Source organism: Marmota flaviventris, chromosome 1, assembly GCF_047511675.1.
Source record: "Marmota flaviventris isolate mMarFla1 chromosome 1, mMarFla1.hap1, whole genome shotgun sequence".
Lineage (NCBI taxonomy): Eukaryota > Metazoa > Chordata > Mammalia > Rodentia > Sciuridae > Marmota > Marmota flaviventris.
Window position 1 is genome coordinate 209,600,446 of NC_092498.1, and position 18,477 is coordinate 209,618,922.

Below are 18,477 nucleotides of genomic sequence, written 5' to 3' on the forward strand. Positions count from 1 at the left end.
TGGCCAATGAGCAGCGCCACCTCTGTATCATGATATTTAATTTTTTTAAGTGTCAACACTGAGAGATTTACACAGATAAAAAGACATTACACAACATCCAACCTTCACAACAGGGAGACCCCTCTGCCCCTGCAGGTGGGCAGCCAGGCCTCTGTACCGTGAGCGTCAGCGGCAGCCAGCTTCTCTGCCTCTGACTTCAGTCTTGGCTTAATAGGCAAGTGAACCCAGCATCCTGGCCCCTTCTGTTCTGTGGCAAAGAGCTGAGGGTAAAGGGCACCAGGGTCTGCAGTCTGTCCTCAGGACTGGCAGTATGTGCTAGAGCAGTGGGTTGCAACCCTGGGCCAGTTTCTGTCCCCACAGCTTTCATGGGGCACAGAGATGGTCAGAAGCAGGACCGGTGGCAGCTCCCCCCTGTTCTGCGGTTGAGTGTGAGACTAGAGCTGTGGCCTGCTGTACTGCAATGGGGCCCAAGGTGGGAGGACAGCGGCAGGAGGGTAGCCTTCAGCACGTGCAGGAGTCACTGGCTTGGCGTGATCCTTGCCTTTACATACCAGACTCCGATGGCCTGAGCTCCTGGGGAGAGAGAGGAGCCTGTGAGGACTCGACCCCTGACCAGGTGCCTTCCCAAGTACCCTGCCTCAGGCACAGGCCCTTACCCGAGTCTGATTGTGGCTGGTGCCAGTTGTGGAAGAGGCAAACTCTGAGTACTTGCTCCCAGCAACCATGCAGGCCCACTTGCGGTACTCTTCCCTCACCTGCAAGCCCAAGGTGCCAGGTCAGGGGAGAGGCCACCCCAGGACTGAGGCATAGCTCCTCCCACAGCCTCCCCTGCCGGCCCACCTTCTTGTTGAGAAGGCAGAGCAGGACATAGAGGAAAAGTCCCTGCAGGCAGTTGAGGATGGTGAAGATGTAGGTCAGCACCGTGCTGTAGGGTTCAAAGAGGAACAAGCCAAAGACCCAGGTGCAGCCCAACACAAAGAGCTGGGCAATGGCTGTGACAGTCAGCACCCTGCAGGGGAGAGAGGGACAGATACTGATGGGGGCCTCCATCCCGCACTCCCTTCACCCCAGCCCCTTATCTCTGCCCACAACCTGCACCTCCAGGCCCCTCAGGTCCCAGCCCCTCCGCGTGATTCCAGCCATCTCACCGTGCCTTCCGTAATTTCTTCAGGTCTGGGTTGATTTCAGAAAACTTCTGAGTGAGCCTCCAGACGGTAATCACGAAGATCACAGCATTGCACTGGGTGGGGGGTACAGATTGTGGATGAGAGGGTGGGGAGAGCTGGTCTTGGGAATTGGGGTGCAGGTGGGGACCCTGTCACTCAGGCTTTCTGTAAAAAGTGGGGCACTTACCAAAATGATGAAGGCCAGGGGTCCTACGAAGCTCCAGAAAAACCCATGCTTTTTGCTCAACCAGCAGCTGGGAGAGGGGAGGGGACCCATCAGACCCCAGAGGGGCACGGAACTGGGGTGCTGTCACCTGGCACCCCAGCCCCCGCCTTTGCCCCATCCAGCATACTCACTAGGTCTCGCCGACGTAGCCCTCGCTGGCGGTGGCCGCCGCGGTGGCCGCCGAGATGGCCACGATGAGCAGGGGCACGCCGTAGCCGATCAGGCAGAGCCAGCGTGTGCTCAGGCCCTGGCCGTGGAACACGCGCACCACGAGGAAGTACAGCACCAGGCCCTCGAGGCTCATCCAACAGAAGGCGGCCAGGAAGCAGTAGTGCAGCAGCCCGGCCACCAGGCGGCAGCGCGGCCCCGCCTGCGGGAGCAGAGGAGGGACCAGATGACGTCAGAGAGGGGCGGGACCGCGTCGCCCGAGCCCCTCCCCGAGCCAGGGGGCGTGGCCAGGCGCTTCCGGGTCGCCTCTGACAGCGCCCTTGGCGGGTGGGCCTGAGGGTGGCACGTGCCTCCAAGGCCGGGCGCCCTTCGCCAAGACCGCGGCGGCAGGCGCCTGGGGGTCCCAGGGGAGGGCGGGGCTCACCGCTTCTGGGTCTCCCAACCCCACCGCAGGTGAGGGCGGGGCAGGCCTCACCTCGCCGTCTGGGGTTTCCTTTTCGATGCCCGCCAGGAAGATGGCGGAGCCCACGAACAGGCAGACGCAGAGGTGCAGGTGCACGGTGGTGCGAGAGCTCTGGATGGGCCGCACCAGCAGGAAGGTGAGGATGCACAGCAGAAGGCAGACGAGCGACAGCGACAGTCCCACCTTGGTGATCAGCTCCAGCTTCCAGTCCTAGGAGCGGGATGGGTGGGCGGAGTCCCGTCAGGGCCCGAGGGCCACACCCCATCCACGGGGTAGTACTTGCTGGGCCTCTGGCTTGGACCCCAGCCCCCACTGTCTGGCTAATTTTGGGTGACTTTGGCCCAGCTACCTATGGATCCTCCCTAAGGCCACATTTAGAAAACTGTGCTACCCTGGAGTGTTCTATGTGGGGAGGTTTTTGTTTTGTTTTTTGGGAACCCAGAGGGGTTCTACTACTAAGCCACACCCCCAGCCCTTTTTATTTTTTGAGACAGGGTCTTGCTAAGTTGCTCACGGCCTTGGTTACTTGCTGAGGCTGGCCTCGAACTTGCAACCCTCCTGCCCCAGCCTCCCGAATGGCTACGTGGGGATTTTTTAGCAACATTTCACAACTGGTGCCAGTTCGACAGGCAGAGGGGCACTGGCTGCAGTAGGGCTGTGCCAAGCAGCACAGCTGCTGGGTCATGAAGTCCAAGAAAGGGTGACAGAGGGCGTGGCACAGGGCCACTTGACTATGCAACCATAGGGACAGGGACATATTTGAACAACCAGATGGAATGTACCATGGAGAACCAGCTGACTGTCTTGCCTAAACTGACCTTGACACCTGTGGGCCCTTTTCTTGGCAGCACTGGAAATTGAACCTGGGGTGCTCTAGCATTCAACTACTTCAGCCCTGCTTTTGTTTGGTGCTGGGTATTGAACCCATAGCCACTTAACCACTGAGTCACAGCCCCAGCCCCGCCCCCCACCCTTTTTTAAAATTTTGAGACAGGGTCTTACTAAGTTGTTTAGGTCCTTGGTTAGTTGCTGAGGCTGGCCTCAAGCTTGTGATCCTTTTGCCTCAGATTCCCAAGTCCCTGGGATTACAGACGTGCCCCACTGTGCCAGCACCTGTGGCCTTTTGAGGGTGTCCTCCGCCACTTACCTGTATGTCGTAGTGGGCCATGAGGATGGCAAAGCTACTCAAGTGGTTGCATTGGCAGGTGGTGGTGTTATCCCCGCTGCCCAGCTTCCAGCAGCCGGTGGTATCCCAGTGTCCACTCTTGTTACTGTCAATCTTCCAGAAGGCACAGATCACCTCTCTACGCTTCCCGGATATCTCCCCCTGTGGGCAGAGGGGGTGAACAGAGAGGTTGGCCTGGTGCTCACTTGGGTCCGGGGCTTAAGCCAAGTAGTCTGCTTTTCATTGGACAAGTGTTTACTAAGCACCTACTGTGTGCCCCAGGCTTGGGCACATAACAATGAAAAAGGCAGATGCAAGTCCCTGCACTTCACAGAAGAAATACAACCGGTCAACTAATATTGAAAAAAAAAAAAAAAAGTTCAACATCTCTAGAAACTAGAGAAATGCAAATTAAAACTACACTGAGATTTCACCTCACTCCAGTCAGAATGGCAGTCATCAAGAACACAAGTAACAATAAATGACGTGATGGTGAAGGAGACGGTCAACAGATCATAGGCCTCAGAACAGCCAGAGCAGTGCTCAGTGAGAAGAGGGAAGCAGGGGCCCAGGGCCAGGCCTTGACCTACACGGCAGAGCTACAGTAACAAGAACGGCGCAGACATGAAGACCACGGTACCGAATCAAGACACAGAGACAACCCCACATGAACACAGTTACCTCGTACCAGACAAAGTAACAAAAACGTACATTGGAGAAAAGACAGCCTCTTCCACAGTGGTGCTGGGAAAACTGGAAATCCATAGGTAACAAAATGAAATCAGACCCCTGTCTCTCACCTGCCCCAAACTCAACTCAAAGTGAGTCAAGGCATTAGGCCAGAGACCCTGCACCTACCAGAAGAAAAAGTAGGCCCAACTCTCCATCATGTCAGCCTAGAAACTGACTTCCTCAACAAGACTCCTAAAGCACAAGAAGTAAAATCCAGAATCAATAAGTGGGATGGTATCCAACTAAAAAGCTTCTTCACAGCAAAGGAAACTATCAAGAATGTGAAGACAAACCCTATACCACCTGCACCTCAGATAGAGCATTAGCCTCCAGGACAGACAAATAACTCAACACCAAAAAAACAAATAACCCAGTCAATACACAGGCTAAGGAACTGAACAGACACTTCACAGAAGGAATACAATCGGTCAACAAATATTTAAAAAATGTTCAACATCTCTAGAAATTAGAGAAATGGAAACTAAAACTACACTGAGATTTCACCTCACTCCAGTCAGAATGGCAATCATCAAGAACACAAGTAACAATAAATGTTGGCAAGGATGTGGGGAAAAAGACACACTCATACACTGCTGGTGGCACTGCAAATTAGTGCAACCACTCTGGAAAGCAGTATGGAGATTCCTCAGAAAACTTGGAACCACTATTTGACCCAGTTATCCCACTCCTTGGTTTATACCCAAAGAACTTAAAATCAGCATACAACAGTGACACAGCCACATCAATGTTTACAGCAGCTCAATTCACAATAGCTAAGCTATGGAGTCAACCTAGGTGCCCTTCAACAGATGAACGGATAAAGAAAATGTGGTATGTATATACAATGAAATATTACTCAGCCATAAAGAAGAATAACTGTGACATTTGCTGGTAAATGGGTGAAACTGGAGACTATCATGCTAAGTGAAATAAGCCAATACCCAAAAAAACAAAGTCTGAATATTCTCTCTGATACGTGGATGCTAACACACAATAAGGATGGGGGGGGGGCAAGAATAGAAGTTCATTGGATTAGACAAAGGGGAATGAAGGGAAGGGAGGGGGAATGGGAATAGAAAAGACAGAATGAATGGGACGTAACTTTCCTGTGTTCATACATGAATACGTCACCAGTGAAACTCCACATCTTGAACAACCAGGAGAATGGGAAGTTATACTCCATGTATTTATAATATGTCAAAATACACTCTAGTGTCATCTACAACTAAAAAGAACTAATAAAAAATTTTAAAAAATAAATAGGATATTGGGCTGGGGTTGTGGCTGAGTGGCAAAGCACTTGCCTCGAGTATGTGAGAACTATATTCAATGCTCAACACCACAAAATAAAAACAAAAAAATAAAATAAAGACTGTGCCCAAGTACAGATACAAATTCAAAATAAATCAATAAATAGGATATTATTTTGCAGCTTAAAAATTATGTCATAATTTTTAAAAATAATGAATAAATCGTAGGCCTACTAAGTCCCCCCTCCCATGCTGGGATGAAGCTCAGGCCTTGCACGTGCTAGGCAAGCACTCTGCCATGAAGCCATGCCCCCAGCCCATGCGTTTTGATTTTAAATAAGGAGGTCAGGGAGGACCAATGAGAAGGTGATATTTGAGCAAAGACTAGAAAGAGTTAAAGGACTGGGTTCCATAGAGGAAGTGTCCCAGGCAGGGCCTCAGCAAGAGCAAAGGTCCTGAGGTACATGTGAGAAGGAAGCAGGTGGCTGGAGGTGGGGAAACGAAGGCACTGCGGGGCACTTGATTTGGCTGTGGAGTGAGCGGCAGGACCCGTCCCCTCCTCCCACCTGTGGACTCACATCGTGGGAGAAGGCGAAGGTCACAGGGGAGGCGAGCTTCTCAGTGTCGTTGTTGGTCAGAAAGACGGAGTTGACGGGCGAGAGGATCTGGATGCGCGCGCCCCGGAAGGGGCCTTCGTGGGCCTTCTGCACCTCCTCTTCCTTCTCGGGGTCCAGAACCAGGGAGGCGTTGACCAGCAGCTTCCCCATGTTCGGGTTGGACAGGATGCCCACCACAGTGGTGCCTGGGGACAGACGTGCTCCATGCCTCTCCTTCCGCCCCACCTCCGGCCCAGGACACCCCAGTCCAGACCTGGCCACCCCCCGCGGCCCGGAGCCGCCCACGTTCTAGACCTGCCCAGCCTCCCCCCCCCACCCCCGTGCCACCCCCCCCCCGTGCCACCCCCCCCCCCGCCCCCCGCGGCTCCTCTGGGGACCCCACCTGTGCTGGAGTTCCCGGCTCCAGTTGCTGTGGCCCAGTCTAGGTGGATCCGTGCGTGGCTCTGGCCCAAAGTGACATTTCCATTCCCTGGCTTCTGGTTCATCAGGGACAGCTCTGAGGAGAGAGGGGCGGTGACTGGGGACCTGGAGTACCGCCGGGCGGAGGCTGGAGAGGGCGGAGGAAGCCTCACCTGTGTCTGAAGGGGAACGGTAGGTGAAGGGGCCTTCAGGCAGAGACTCCGCCAGGGTCCTCAGAGATTGCTCCAGGCCCAGGAGCAACTGCGTGGCCACCTGGTGCCGGACAGGCAGGGCAATGTCCTCCACATCCCCAGGGGCTTTCAGCAGCTCGTCCATGGCCCCAATGAGGTTCTGCAGGTGACAGAGACGCCAGGTTATTGGACCCCAGGAGGCCACCTTGCCTGAAGGACCTGACCTCCCCCAGGACCAGCAACACGTGGAAAACGGCCAGGTGGATGGCGGGGGACAGGCCTGGGGGAGTCGAGAGGACACAGTGGACAGAAAACAAGGGATCAGTCTGCGCCGCGTGGAAATCTCACAGCGGCACTCAGATCCGGCTGTCTGCCACCGTTCCCAGGGCGCTGCACACAGCGGTGGCCACCAACCACAGGTGCTGTGCACAGGGGGCAGCCGACCTGCTCCAAGGGGCGCACACCGGGTTCCCTTGGAAAAACTGAAGCTAAACGGGCTCAGCTTGCTCTCATGGTCCCTGTTGAGATGGTTGGCATCCTCTGCTGGGTTAAAGGAGCTCCGGGAGTGGACCCCGGGCTCTGCTCCCCACCCAGGCAAGCACTGAGCTGCAGCCCAGCCCCCTTTATTTTATTTTAAATATATTTTGATGGATCTTTATTTTATTTTTATGTGGTGCTGAGATTGAACCCAACGCTTCACACATGCCAGGCAAGTGCGCTGCCACTGAGCTACAGCCCAGCCCTATTTTATTTTTCTTTTGAGACAGGATCTTGCTAAGTTGCCGAGCCTTGCTTTGGCATTATTATTATTATTACCACCAGGTGTGGGAGACCAACCTTACACGTGACTGGGTCACACTCCCTGGCTGGGTGCTGAGGCACTCAGTCGCAGAAATGTGACAGAGCTTTCCCTACCCTTCTTGGGTGTGAGGGTCCATGTCTCGTGCATGGGTGTGTCTTGCTACAGCCCCATGGATGAAGCTATGCTCACCTGTTCCTTTGTAATATAACCCCCTGCCCTGTTTAGGATAGAATCTTCCATGGAAGTGCCTTGTGTGTGTCCCCTCCTCTTACTGTGCCCTTGGGTGTGGCCTACCCAGGTGTCAGTCAACCTGCTGACAGTGGACATCATGAAGATAGACTCAGCCCCCTGAAACCTGACCCCTTGCCTCATTTAAATAACTTCTCCTCAATAGAAGGGGTCAGCGCTTGCTCTTGCTCTCTCTCTTCCTGCGGACCCTTAAGGTCAGAGGAGCCATCACAGCGACCCCAAACAAAAAGATATTTGTGTCTCTTGTGTGGTTATTTCGTGCAGCTCAGTTAGCCCAGTTTAACTGGAGTGACCCCCTAAGCCTTTTAGTCTTGAGAACTGAAACCCAGCAACCAGGTATTGAACTCAGGGGCACTCAGCCACCAAGCCACCTCCCCAGCCCTTTTTATATTTTATTTAGAGACAAGGTCTCACTGAGTTGCTTAGGGCCTCAGTGCTGAGGCTGCCTTTGAACTTGTGATCCTCCTGCCTCAGCCTCCCGAACTGCTGGGATTCCAGGTGTGCACCACTGCACTCAGCTTATTTTTACTTTTTGAAAATTTAATTACTAAAATGTTTTAAAGTGATTCACATTTCTTTCCCCTTTCTCTTTCTTCCTTTATTTTTTACATTATATTTCTATTATGTTTCTCGTGTATGACACTGTTCTCTAAGCTTTACTTCTACCAGTAGGGTTCACTGAAACCACACCATTTTCATGCTTGTGTTACAGATGAGGAAATGGGCCCGGAGAAGGGAAGTCAACTGCCTGAGGTCACACAGCAAGAAGTGGCAATGAGGAGGTTTGCATTGTTGTGGCCCAAAGCAAGGGTATTGACTGCTCCCATCTGTTGCATTAGCACCCTAGTGTGTGCGCGTGCTTACACCAGGGTGCATCTACAGGTCTGTGTGTGGGAGATGGGTGAATATGTGGGCACATGAGTGTCCTGGCCCCTGCTCGGGTCAAGGGCTGTCTCCATCCACATGGAAGCCTCCCCCAGCCTTTCCCACACCATCCTGGGGTCCCCCTGGATCCTGCCCTTACCTGGATGGTGTCGGTGGCCGCGACTGGCTTGAAATCCTTGTGCAGATTGTTGACTTTTTCAAAGAAGCGGGAGAGACTCTGGGGAAGTGAGATGAAGGGTCACGGGTGGGTGGGAAGTTCAGGGCCAAGGGGTGGACAGGGTGCTGCCCCAGGGATTCCCACCTCCCTGTCCTGGCTGGGGCGCTCACCTGGCTGTGGACTCCAGGGGGCAGAGGCCAGGTGAAGAAGGGCTTGACTGCTGGGACAGGACAATGGTTCATTAGGAGGTGTTCGTGCGTGTGTGGGTGTGTATGAGCATGTGCACGTGGGTGTGCACGTGTGTGGGGTGGGAGAGGTTCTTGGGTCAGGGCAGTCCGGGTACCTTTGCAGATGGTGCTGTTCCGGCCATTGACGCTCCCAGGAATCAGCTCCCAGCCTGGGCGGCAGTGGCACTGGTACGACCCCAGGGTGTTGGTGCAGATGGTGGACTGGTGGCACTGATGCTGCCCGGATCTGCACTCGTCCACATCTGGGGACACAGACAGAGGGGTCAGTCCCGCCTCAGCCAGGACCAGTGCTCTCTGCCGTCCAAGCTCCACCCCCTTCTTCCCGCCATTTGTGCCCTGCCTGGGCTGCCGTGCAGCCACCTGGAGACCCACACCCTTGCGAGGTGGGAGCCAGATCAAGGGGTGTGCGAGGCCTGTGCAGGTGCAGACTGTGAGGCTGCGGAAACTCGTCACCCAGTTAGTCGCTAGCTGTAGCCCAGAGCCCCGGGAGCCTCCCGTCAGACCCTAGCTCCTCCCCCCAGGACCCCGTCTTTCTGTCCAGCCCCTGGAGCATTAGCTGGCGCAGGCGCCGCAGCACTGGACTGGACGTGGTCGGTTTGCCCGGGAGGGCTGCGATCCCTGCTGGACTACGGGCCTCTGAGTGTGGCCTCTGAGCCCGCACCTTCGCACACGGTGCTGTTGGGGCCGTTGGGGGATCCAGGGACCGGCTTCCAGCCGGGTCGGCAGCGGCACTGGTAGCCGCCCACTTGGTTGAGGCAGTGGGCGGATTTGTGGCACGGGTTTTGTCCAGAGGTGCATTCATTCACATCTAGGACAAAGCAGGGGGTCAGTCCCAGCCCCTGACCGGCTCCCATGCCCGGCTCACTGCACCCACTTCTCCATCTTGTCGCAGCCCCAAACCAAGGACCTCTGCATGTGCCTCACTGGTGACCTTCAACTTCACCTTCAGAGCACCTCAGGTGGCCTCCCTGCATGAAGGGCACAGCATGGACCCTGGTCTCCAGTTTACAGGAGGTGGAGCCAGGAGGGAAACTGAGCCAGGGGGTGGAACTTCCTGACCAAGGACTCTGGTCTTCCTCTTCGTGGCCACGGTGGAGGCTCCTTGTCAGAACTGAAAGCGACTCTTCTACTCTCACATGAATGATGAGGGTGGGGCTGAGGTCTGGGGGCTCCACACTGACCCAGAGCTCAAAGGCCCGGCGGCCACCCTGCCCTGGGGCAAGAATTCCTGGAGGTGATTCCTCAGGTGGAGCCTGAGCCCCTGGACTTTGGGAACCTCAGGTCTTCTCCCTCCTTGGGCGCAGGACCTGCCTCTGCTGCACCCCCGGCTCCTGTCCACCCTCAGGGGTTCTCCTGGGGCCTCTACCTGTGCACAGCTTCGGGTCCTCTGGGTTCAGCTCAAAGCCAGGCAGACACTGGCAGGTGTAGCTGCCCTGAGTGTTGGTGCAGATGCTGCGGCCCTTGCAGATTCTGGGGTTCTGCTTACATTCGTCCACGTCTGCAAGAGGAAGAAGAGGGGCAGGATGCGGGCAGCCGGCAGCTTCAGGTGGCTTGTTGGGTTGGATACAAGTGATGTGATCAGAGAGTTTGGCTCTGCCAGCCCAGGTTGGGAGTCAGCCAGGTTCCTGGCATGGAGGCTTGGGGTGGACCCACTGTGTCCCCAGGTTCCTTTCCTAACCCACAAAGAGGTTCTCTGTGGGGAGCATGGTCTCCAGTCCCAGTGCCCTCTGCCTCCCTGGGAAGCTCCCAGCTGGGCCAGGGTGTCATGGCCACATGTGTCCTGGCTTGAGGATTTGGAGCAGAGGCCTGATGGGTCCTCCTGGGACCCGAGTGCAGGGGAAGTGCTGAGCTCCCCAGTGGGGCCGGTCTTGGTTTCCAGGGTGGCCTTTGGCCTGATTCTGCTAGCATGGCTGCTCAATGGCTGAGTTGTCCCAGTGACCTAGCAGGACAGGTTCTCTCATCCCACTAGCTCTGAGAGCCCAGCTTCAAGGAGAGGAACCAAGATCCGCCCCTGAGCCAGGCCCACTGGGAAAAGACTTAATGGCAGGGACAGGAGTGAGGACCATGCCAGAGAGCCCAGGGTTGACATCCAGCCAGGCAGCCCTGGGACCATGCAGGTGTCTTCCTGACCCCAAGAAGGCATCCTTGTCCTATGGAGGCCAACCGTGGGTGGACAGCAGCAGTGAGTGGAGCCATGGGGACGGGGAAGGGTGGTAGACATTTCTGTCATCTGTCCTTCACCTCCACCGGGACACAGACCTGTGGCTTGCTGCGTGGGACCCAGCATCGTCTCTGTCCCCAGTGGTCAGACCCCTAGGATCTGGGTTGACTTCCTCGGGAGAGGGGTGGGGCTGAGCAGTGAGTGGTTCCATGTCACCCTGTCTGTGTGTTCCAAACCGAGCATCTTCCTCCACCCGACTCCATGTCACCCTGCTGACCCTTTCCTGACACTCCCTCCTCCAGTGCCTTCATGTGAACCAGTTAGTGGTGAGTCAGGATGGAGAGAGCAGCGCAGAGAAATGAACGAGGCTGAGCGGCGCGGGAGGGCGTGGCTGATGAGCGAGTGCCCGTGGGCGTGGTTAGGGGGTGTGGCCGTGGAGGGCGTAGCCGATGGGCGTGCCTGGGGCGTGGCCGATGAGGATGGGATTGACGGGCGTGGCTAATGAGGGCGTGGCCGAGAAAAGCGTGGAGCACAGAGGTGTCCTCTCCAGGCCGGAGTGCTGGCTGGGGACTGGGGCCTACCCTCGAGTCTCCTTCCTTCTGAATTTCCCGACTGGGTCCCTGGGTCCATCGTGGCTTGGGGGCCCGAGTGTGTTCCAGGTGTGGCTGAGCCCCTATGGTCCCCAGAAGGGGCAGGGCTCGTCCGGGCAGCCGCTAGCAGTGGGAAGAGGACAGAGTGGCGCTGGAACGGGCTCCCCGCGGGCTCCAGGGCCAGCTGGGGCCATCTTGACCCGTCCCCCTTGCGGTTCATGCAAAACAGATGCCAGATGGGCAGCGGGGTGTTCCGAAGGTCCAGAAGTGGCCCTCTGAGGAGGGTTCTGAGTCTTGGGCGTTGGACAAGGTTGGGCGACCGACTGTCTTGCACAGCCTAAGGTGGGCCAAGGAGCCAGGGGCGGGTCCCAGGTCCCCTGCCCATCACAGGAGTGGGACGCTAGTGGACGTATCCTCTGCGCAGCACAAGCCCAAGTGCTCAGTGAGGAGCTGAACCTCAGGTGCTTCTCCAGACGAGCAGACTGCTTTCTCTGTCACCTGCCTTGGGGCCCATGGTGTCCCCTATGTCACTTCACCCCTGTTCATCCCATTCTCTGCCCAGCCACCTGGCCCCCTGCCCCCGCCCTGGTTGTCTTAACCCTCAGCAGCCCACCTTCTCAATATGGATGACCACCTGGTACGGAGCATGCTGGGAGGAATCCGTGACCACCAGGTGCAGGTTGCTCACTGCACCAGGGTGTCCACCAAGGGGGCCGGAAACACTGTGTTGGTCACACCATGGCTGTGTCCACGCGGAAAGGGGGCCAACCTTTTTCCAGTTCACACCCAGACTGTCCCCTGGCTGAGTGTCATGCATTCCTGGTTCGCACGTTTCTGCCCTGAGGCCCAGCTTCTCGGGCCTGTTATCCTTGGCTGTCTGTTTACCCTCAGGGCAGGAGGGTCAGGGCTGGGATCTGGGCTGTGGGCTCTTGTCATTCTGCAGACAGGGAAGGGGCTGCTGCCCTTCCTCAGGGTCCTCTTAGACCCCCAGCTCAGCCTCAGCTCATCATCCCGGTGCTGGCTCCCTCCTCTCCCTGTCCTGGGGTACTCTGCAGTAATGCCCTCTCTGGGAGGCTGCACATGCCCACTACTGGCTCCCACTTGCCCCTGCCAATGCCTGAAGCCCCTCCTCTGCCCAACCGGCCCCCTGTGGGAAGGGCACAGCTGACCAAATTGCCCACCACCCCAGGAGCCCGGTCAGGAGAGGGTGCACCGACCCCAGTACTCAGAACACAGTCTGCTGGGGAAGTGCTCAGTGGCGAAGGCTGCGTGAGACCTCGCTTCCAGCCTAGCACGCAGAATGCAGTTGTTTGTTTGTTTTGTTTTTTGTACTGGAGACTGGACCCCAGGGCACTTCGCCACTAGGCGACACATCCCCAGCCTTTTTGTTTTTTGTTTTGAGACAGGATCTCATTAAGTTGTTGAGGCTGGCCTTGAACTCTCAATTCTCCTGTCTCAGCCTCCTGATCCGCTGGGATCTCAGGCAGGGCCTCCATGCCCAGTTAAAAAAAAAAAAAAAATTAAGTCCGAAAGCCATCACTACTGTGGCACTTTCTGGGAACCAGGACCTGCCCAGTGTTTTTGGATCTCATTTCCCCACCTTATGACTCCCTGCTTCACCCCGTACTGGGGACTGACCCAGGGACTTGCACCTGCTAGACAAGTGCGCTACCACTGAGCGACGCCCCAGTCCACGACTCCCCTTCTACAGATGGGCAAACAAAGGCACAGAGAGGTGAGGTGACTTGTCTGAAGTCACACAGTGAACCAAGAGCAAAGCTACCTCTGGTTTTGGTTTTGATTTTCTCAGTGCTGAGGAGGGAGCCCAGGGCCCTGCTCATGCCAGGCAAGGGCTGTGCCCCGGGGCCGCACCCAGCCTCTACCTTTGTTTGTAGCTTTAGAAGATCGGGGCTCCTTCCTGTGGGTTATTCTTTTTTTTTCTCTCTCCCCCACTTTTTCCCCACCTGGGATGGGGTCTCTCTGTTTCCCAGGCTGTCCTTGGACTCCTGGGTTTGAGTGATCCTCCTGCCTCAGCCTCCCAAGTAGCTGAGACCACAGGCACAGGACACTGTGTCTGGATTTTTTTTTTCAAACACAATGATGTCATCACATCTCTCATGTCCACAGGGTTTCCTGATAAGCACCCTGGCCATCGTCACAGGCAGAGCTATCAGGATGGGACCAAGCAGCTGGTCCCAGAGTGCCCTGACCCTCCTGCGCCTCTCGTGCTGGTGACAGGTGGATATAACTGGGCGCTGTCCCCAGATCAGCTATGGTGCCCTGAACTCCATGTGGGGTGGGGGTGAGGGGTGGGCCTTACCTTGACATGTGTTCTCACTCTCATTAGTGAAGTTTGTTCCCCCAGAACGGAGCTCATAGCCCGGGCTGCACGTGCAGTAGTAGCTCCCCTCCACATTCTGGCAGTCAGCAAGTTTTCCACAGGACACTTTCATGGGTGGCACACATTCATTGATGTCTGCAACATAATAGGACAAAAGGTCACCTCCCAAAGGTGTGTGGTCTCTCAGAGAAGAGACTCCTGTCCCCTTCCTAAACCCCCAGCATGGGGTCTGACGTTGAGTTAGTGTCTTCTGGACAGAATCCTGAGCTGTACTGCTGAGGCTGTGCTGTAGCTGGAACAAGCCCTTCCTAAAGGCCACATAATCTGCTCTGTTCATCTCAGTCCTCTGGCTGTGTCCACTCCCAGTTTGGACACAGGGGACAATGCCAAGGTGGGAGTTGGGCTAGAAGATCAGCATCATCCTCTTCAGACCTAAGGGCAGGCTGAGACCAACTCCTGGGGCCAAGGTCCTCTCTGTGCAGGAAGCCATGCAATTCCCTGGTCTCTCTGCCATCTTGCTGTTTCCTTTCTGTTTTCTGTCTTTGATGATGGCCTTGAGGTCAAAGGCTCAGCCTTGACCATTACCCATGACCCCACTGGCACTGGGCATCCGCAGACTCTGATGTGCCCGGCCCCTCCCCCATCCTCTTTACCATCACAGATCTCCAGGGGGTCAGTGAAGATCTCTGTAGATGAAGAGGCAAACCCCGGCTTGCAGCGACAGGCGGTGGCGCTGACACATTCCGAGTTCAGAGGGCACCGGGGGTTACAGGCTGTGGGGGCACAGACTGGTCAGAGGCTGGGAGGGGGCAATGTGGTCCCAGAGGAGGTCCCAGGAGGTGGGGAGATGCCCCGAGCCTCCCTGCCCAGGCCTCTCCTCCCTGGGCTGCGGGTGCAGGGCCCTTCCCAGGCTCTGGCTGTGGACATGCTGCTCCCCCACACTCACCCTGAGAGCCCTGGGCTCCAGCTCTGGAGAGACTCAGCAGGACACACAGCAGCCCTGCGACACAGAGAGGGCAGGTCAGCAGGCCCAGCAGGCAGAGGAGGCCGGAGGTGATGCACTGGAGGACAGGGGCTGTGGACCCTCCTGGGCTCGGACCTGGTCCACTCCTCAGAGGGACCCAGGTGGCGCCTCCCAGAGGGTCTGGGGGATGGGAAGGGGGCTGAGCCTGGCAAGCTCTGGGCTCCAGCCGTGGCTCTCCTGGCCTGTGGGTGGGGGACTGGGGCCTGGTGGCCCTGGTTCAGACCCTGGAGCACAGGCAGGCTGCCTCACTGCCCTGCCTCAGTTTCCCTTTCTGTGGAGTGGGGACAAGATGACACCCACGTCCTAGGGTCATGGGAACAAACCCCAGTGTGTCAGGGTGTTTACCACCATCGCTGACCTTTAGTTGGGAAGGGAGGGTCAGGGCCAGCTGGTCTCTCAGGGCCCCTGCCTGGTCTCCCTGGTCCCCACCCTGACTTTCAGAGGATCCAGCCTCGGGGACACAGGTGCACACCCACCACACCCACCCGCTGGCTCCAGCTGTACCTGATGTCACATCTGATGCCACAGTCATCAGCCCCAAGGCCCATCCTGGGACCCCATGGTGACATTTCCTCTCCCACCCCCCACACAGAAAAGAAGCCGTGGGCACGAGCTGGGCTCCGGCTGGAGGGGCCCCCTCCTCTGTTCCTGCCACTCAGGGGCATGTCCTGGGGGACCGTCCTCAAGCCACCGGGGGCCTCTTTGCCCTTCTCCAGAGAGAGACAGGCAAGGAGACAGGGAGAGCGAGAGGAGATGGACGAGAGGTGAAGAGATGGAGAGAGAAGACAGGTGGGGCTGGGTGCGCACCCTGGAATCCCAGGGACTCAGGAGGCTGAGGCAGGAGGATGGCGAGCTCAAGGCCAGCCTCAGCCACTTGGTCTCAAAATGAAAAGCGAAAAGGACTGGGCTGTGGCTCAGGGGTGGAGCACCCCTGGGTTCAGCCCCTGGTACCTCCCCCCAAAAAAGGACAGATGAAGAGAGATTAGAGAGAGAGAAAAAGAGGGGGGCCGGGGGATAGAGGACAGAAGAGAGGACAGTGACATGGGAAAGAAGCCACAGGTGGAAAGAGAAGGAAGGTGGGGGACAGAAAGTGCAGGCGACAGAAGTGACAGGGAAGAACCTGCAGAAGGCGAGGGGCGGGACACAGGCTGGAAGGCACAGGCGGGGACAGACAGAAAGACAGACAGGGGGTGGATGGAGCAGGAGGCCGGAAGGCGTCTCCACAGCAGCAGGTGCTGAGGGGACAGACAGCTGGGGCCACCGAGAAGCAGTGAGGACCCCAGTCCAGGGATCCCCCAAGGGGGTGCCTGGTGGAGGGACGGGGACCAGGAGGCCGTGTGAGTCACTTCCTGGGGAACAGATGACTCACTCGTTGCCTCAGTTCAACCCTGGACGGGGCTCCCGGGGGCAATCTGGGGTTGGTCACCATGAGCATCACTTGGGGGGCTGTAGGGGACCCCACTAGAGGATGCCCTGACCGCTCAGTCTGTGCCTACCCTTGGGGCCCCTCAGGCTGGCGGCAGGCAGAGAGCCCCCCCCGCCCCCCGTGGGGTACACCGAGGCGGAGCGCCCTGGCCCAGCCCCAGGCCCTCCGCGTTGGGATGCCCCTCGGTCCCGGGATGCCCCTCTGTCCCTCTCGGTCCTCCTGGGCACCAGGGCTTGGCTAGTTCCCCTGGGCAGGGACCCACTTCCTCTTCAAAGGACAGACCACACAGTGACCTCCCTTCCCTGCATGGTACCGGGGTTGATGGTCCCCAGCTCCCCAAACCCCACATCACTCCTTTGTCTCAAGGCCCTCCTAGGAGGCAGGGGCTGCGTCTGTGTCCATTCTACACTTGGGGAAACTGAGGCTCAAGGCCAGAACAAGATCAGGAAGAATCCAGGGAACAGAGAAGGCTGGGAAGGGTGACTTTGAGGGGCAGGGGTCGCCAGGCCCCGGGGGCTCCTTCCCTCACTCCCTGCCCCTCCTGGGCCGGGCTCTCCCCACCACCGTCCTGAAGCTGCTGGGCCATCTGGGGCCTTGGACGGTGACCAAACAGGAGCCCAGAGAGAAGCTGCTGGTCGCTGCTCCCGGCCCATCTGGTTCTCATTCCCCGGCCGGCAGAGCCCGGAGCAAGAAGAGTCCCGCCTGGGACCCTGCGTGGGGGTGGGGCGCCCTCCGCCTCCTGCTGAGGACCCAGGATTCCCGGGGCCTGGAGTGGCTCCGGCTCAGGGGCTCAGAGAAGCCAACCCCAGCATCCCGCAGGCGTCCCACAGACCGAGGTCCCTACACAGTTCCTGGGTGAACTTGCCCGAGCCTCCAGACCCAGCCCGTCCCTCCCCCCGACGGGACCGAGAAGCTCTGGGCTCTGTGACTGGGCTCTGTAATGCAGCCAGGCCAGCCGGGCAGCTGTCCCCCACCCAGTGTGCCCGGGCGCGCTCCGGAGCCCAGGGGGCGCTGGGCTGCCACCAGCCACCAGCGGCTGACAACAGGAGAGTCCCTGTGGTCTGGGCAGCCCCATCTGCACCCCAAATGCCATTTCTTCACTCTTTGTTGCCCCGTTGCCTGGGCAACCGCTGCCCTGATAACCGTTAGAGCCACCCTGGGTGGGGCGGGAAGGGAGGCCCCAGGGGAAGCCACACAAGGCTCCAGTTCAAGTTCAAGCCCACAGCCCCCCAAAACCCCGAGGGCGCCGAATCCCAGCCAGTTCCTCCAGGACCAAGAGAGGTCTCTGGGGCTGCCCCTGCCACTGAGACAACAGGGGACACCATCCTGGGGACACCCAGGAGCTGGAGAGGTCCAGGCCACCAGCTCTCCCGCAACCGCCCCCCCCCCCCCCGCCCTGCTTTGTAAGGAGAGCAAGTGCCCGCGGGCGCTGGCACTTGTTGCTGCCACCTTTCCTCCCTGGTGCCTTGGGGTCCCCTCTTAGGGTGCAGCCTGAACACCTCTGGGCAGGGCACAGGCAGCTCCCCACGGTCTCTGTCCCCATGTGTCCAGCGGTGCACGCTTCCTTCCTGGATGGGGAGCTGCCAGCGGTGCCTCCCATTTCTCAGCAGCCGCCTGGGGTCCCGCCAAGGTCCCCGCCCCTCCCCACAGGGCCCAGAGCTCTTACCTGGAAGGCGCAGGGGGCCCCCCATGGTCCAGCTGGGGCGGGGCGGCACGCAGGGCGTGGGACAGGGCCGCTGTGTCCTGGGCGGCAGCTGTGTGGCCGGTCGAGAGGCAGGCCCTTTATGAAGAGGGGCGGTGGGGACAGCGCTGGCCAGGGCCCTCCCCGGAACTGGCGGGGCAGCTGGAAGCCAACAGGAAAGTGCTACGAACACACGCGCACACACACGCACACACACGCACACACGTGCACGGGGACCTGCTCCGTGCAACCTGCTTTCAGTTCTCTGCCGCCACCAACGCTCTGCTCCCGGGCCCTGAGGGCTCCAGTGGCTGCTTCAGAGAGGCCAGGGGAGGCCAGGCAGGGGAGGCTCCTCGGCCGCCTGGCTCCGTCCCCAGGCGGGTAGGGCGGGCCTGGGGGGCCGAGCTGGTTACTGGCCAGGACAGAAATAGCCCCGGGCTCCCTCATCAGGGCCGCCCTGCACTCAGGTCTGAGTTGTCACCCTTTGTAGCTGGGCTGACGGCGCCTTCCCGTCCCTCTCTCCAGATGTCCAGATG

General features: G+C 58.2%; 1 protein-coding gene across 9 annotated transcripts; it reads right to left on the reverse strand.

Moving 5' to 3' along the window:
* Positions 1–21: 21 nt before the first annotated feature.
* On the reverse strand, positions 22–18,045 carry Adgre5 (adhesion G protein-coupled receptor E5). 9 transcript variants are annotated; one of them, XM_027955146.3, is made up of 21 exons: positions 17,927–18,045; positions 14,757–14,810; positions 14,464–14,583; positions 13,790–13,945; positions 11,461–11,592; positions 10,085–10,216; positions 9,380–9,526; positions 8,814–8,960; positions 8,641–8,687; positions 8,453–8,530; positions 6,360–6,537; positions 6,170–6,283; positions 5,749–5,972; positions 3,171–3,350; positions 2,036–2,233; positions 1,524–1,762; positions 1,354–1,420; positions 1,149–1,240; positions 841–1,009; positions 657–755; positions 22–573 (listed from the first exon to the last, which is right to left on the reverse strand). In XM_027955146.3, the coding sequence occupies exons 1-21, from the start codon at positions 17,949–17,951 to the stop codon at positions 544–546; spliced, it is 2,628 nt and encodes an 875-aa protein (XP_027810947.2). In that variant the 5' UTR covers positions 17,952–18,045; the 3' UTR covers positions 22–543. The 9 variants fall into 9 exon arrangements, with proteins under 9 accessions (XP_027810947.2, XP_027810946.2, XP_071458093.1 ...); XM_027955145.3 differs by having other exon boundaries at positions 8,641–8,690; XM_071601992.1 differs by lacking the exon at positions 14,757–14,810 and having other exon boundaries at positions 8,641–8,690.
* Between the last annotated feature and the right edge of the window lie 432 nt (positions 18,046–18,477).

Excerpts from the sequence above, each read along its gene's own strand:
- Adgre5 (XM_027955145.3), bottom strand. The coding sequence starts at position 17,951 with ATGGGGGGCCCCCTGCGCCTTCCAG. Across the intron at positions 11,593-13,789 it reads GAGTGAGAACACATGTCAAG|CGGCTGCCCGGACGAGCCCT; the intron begins GTAAGGCCCACC and ends TCCCACTGCTAG. Across the intron at positions 6,538-8,452 it reads CGGCCACCGACACCATCCAG|AACCTCATTGGGGCCATGGA; the intron begins GTAAGGGCAGGA and ends TGTCACCTGCAG.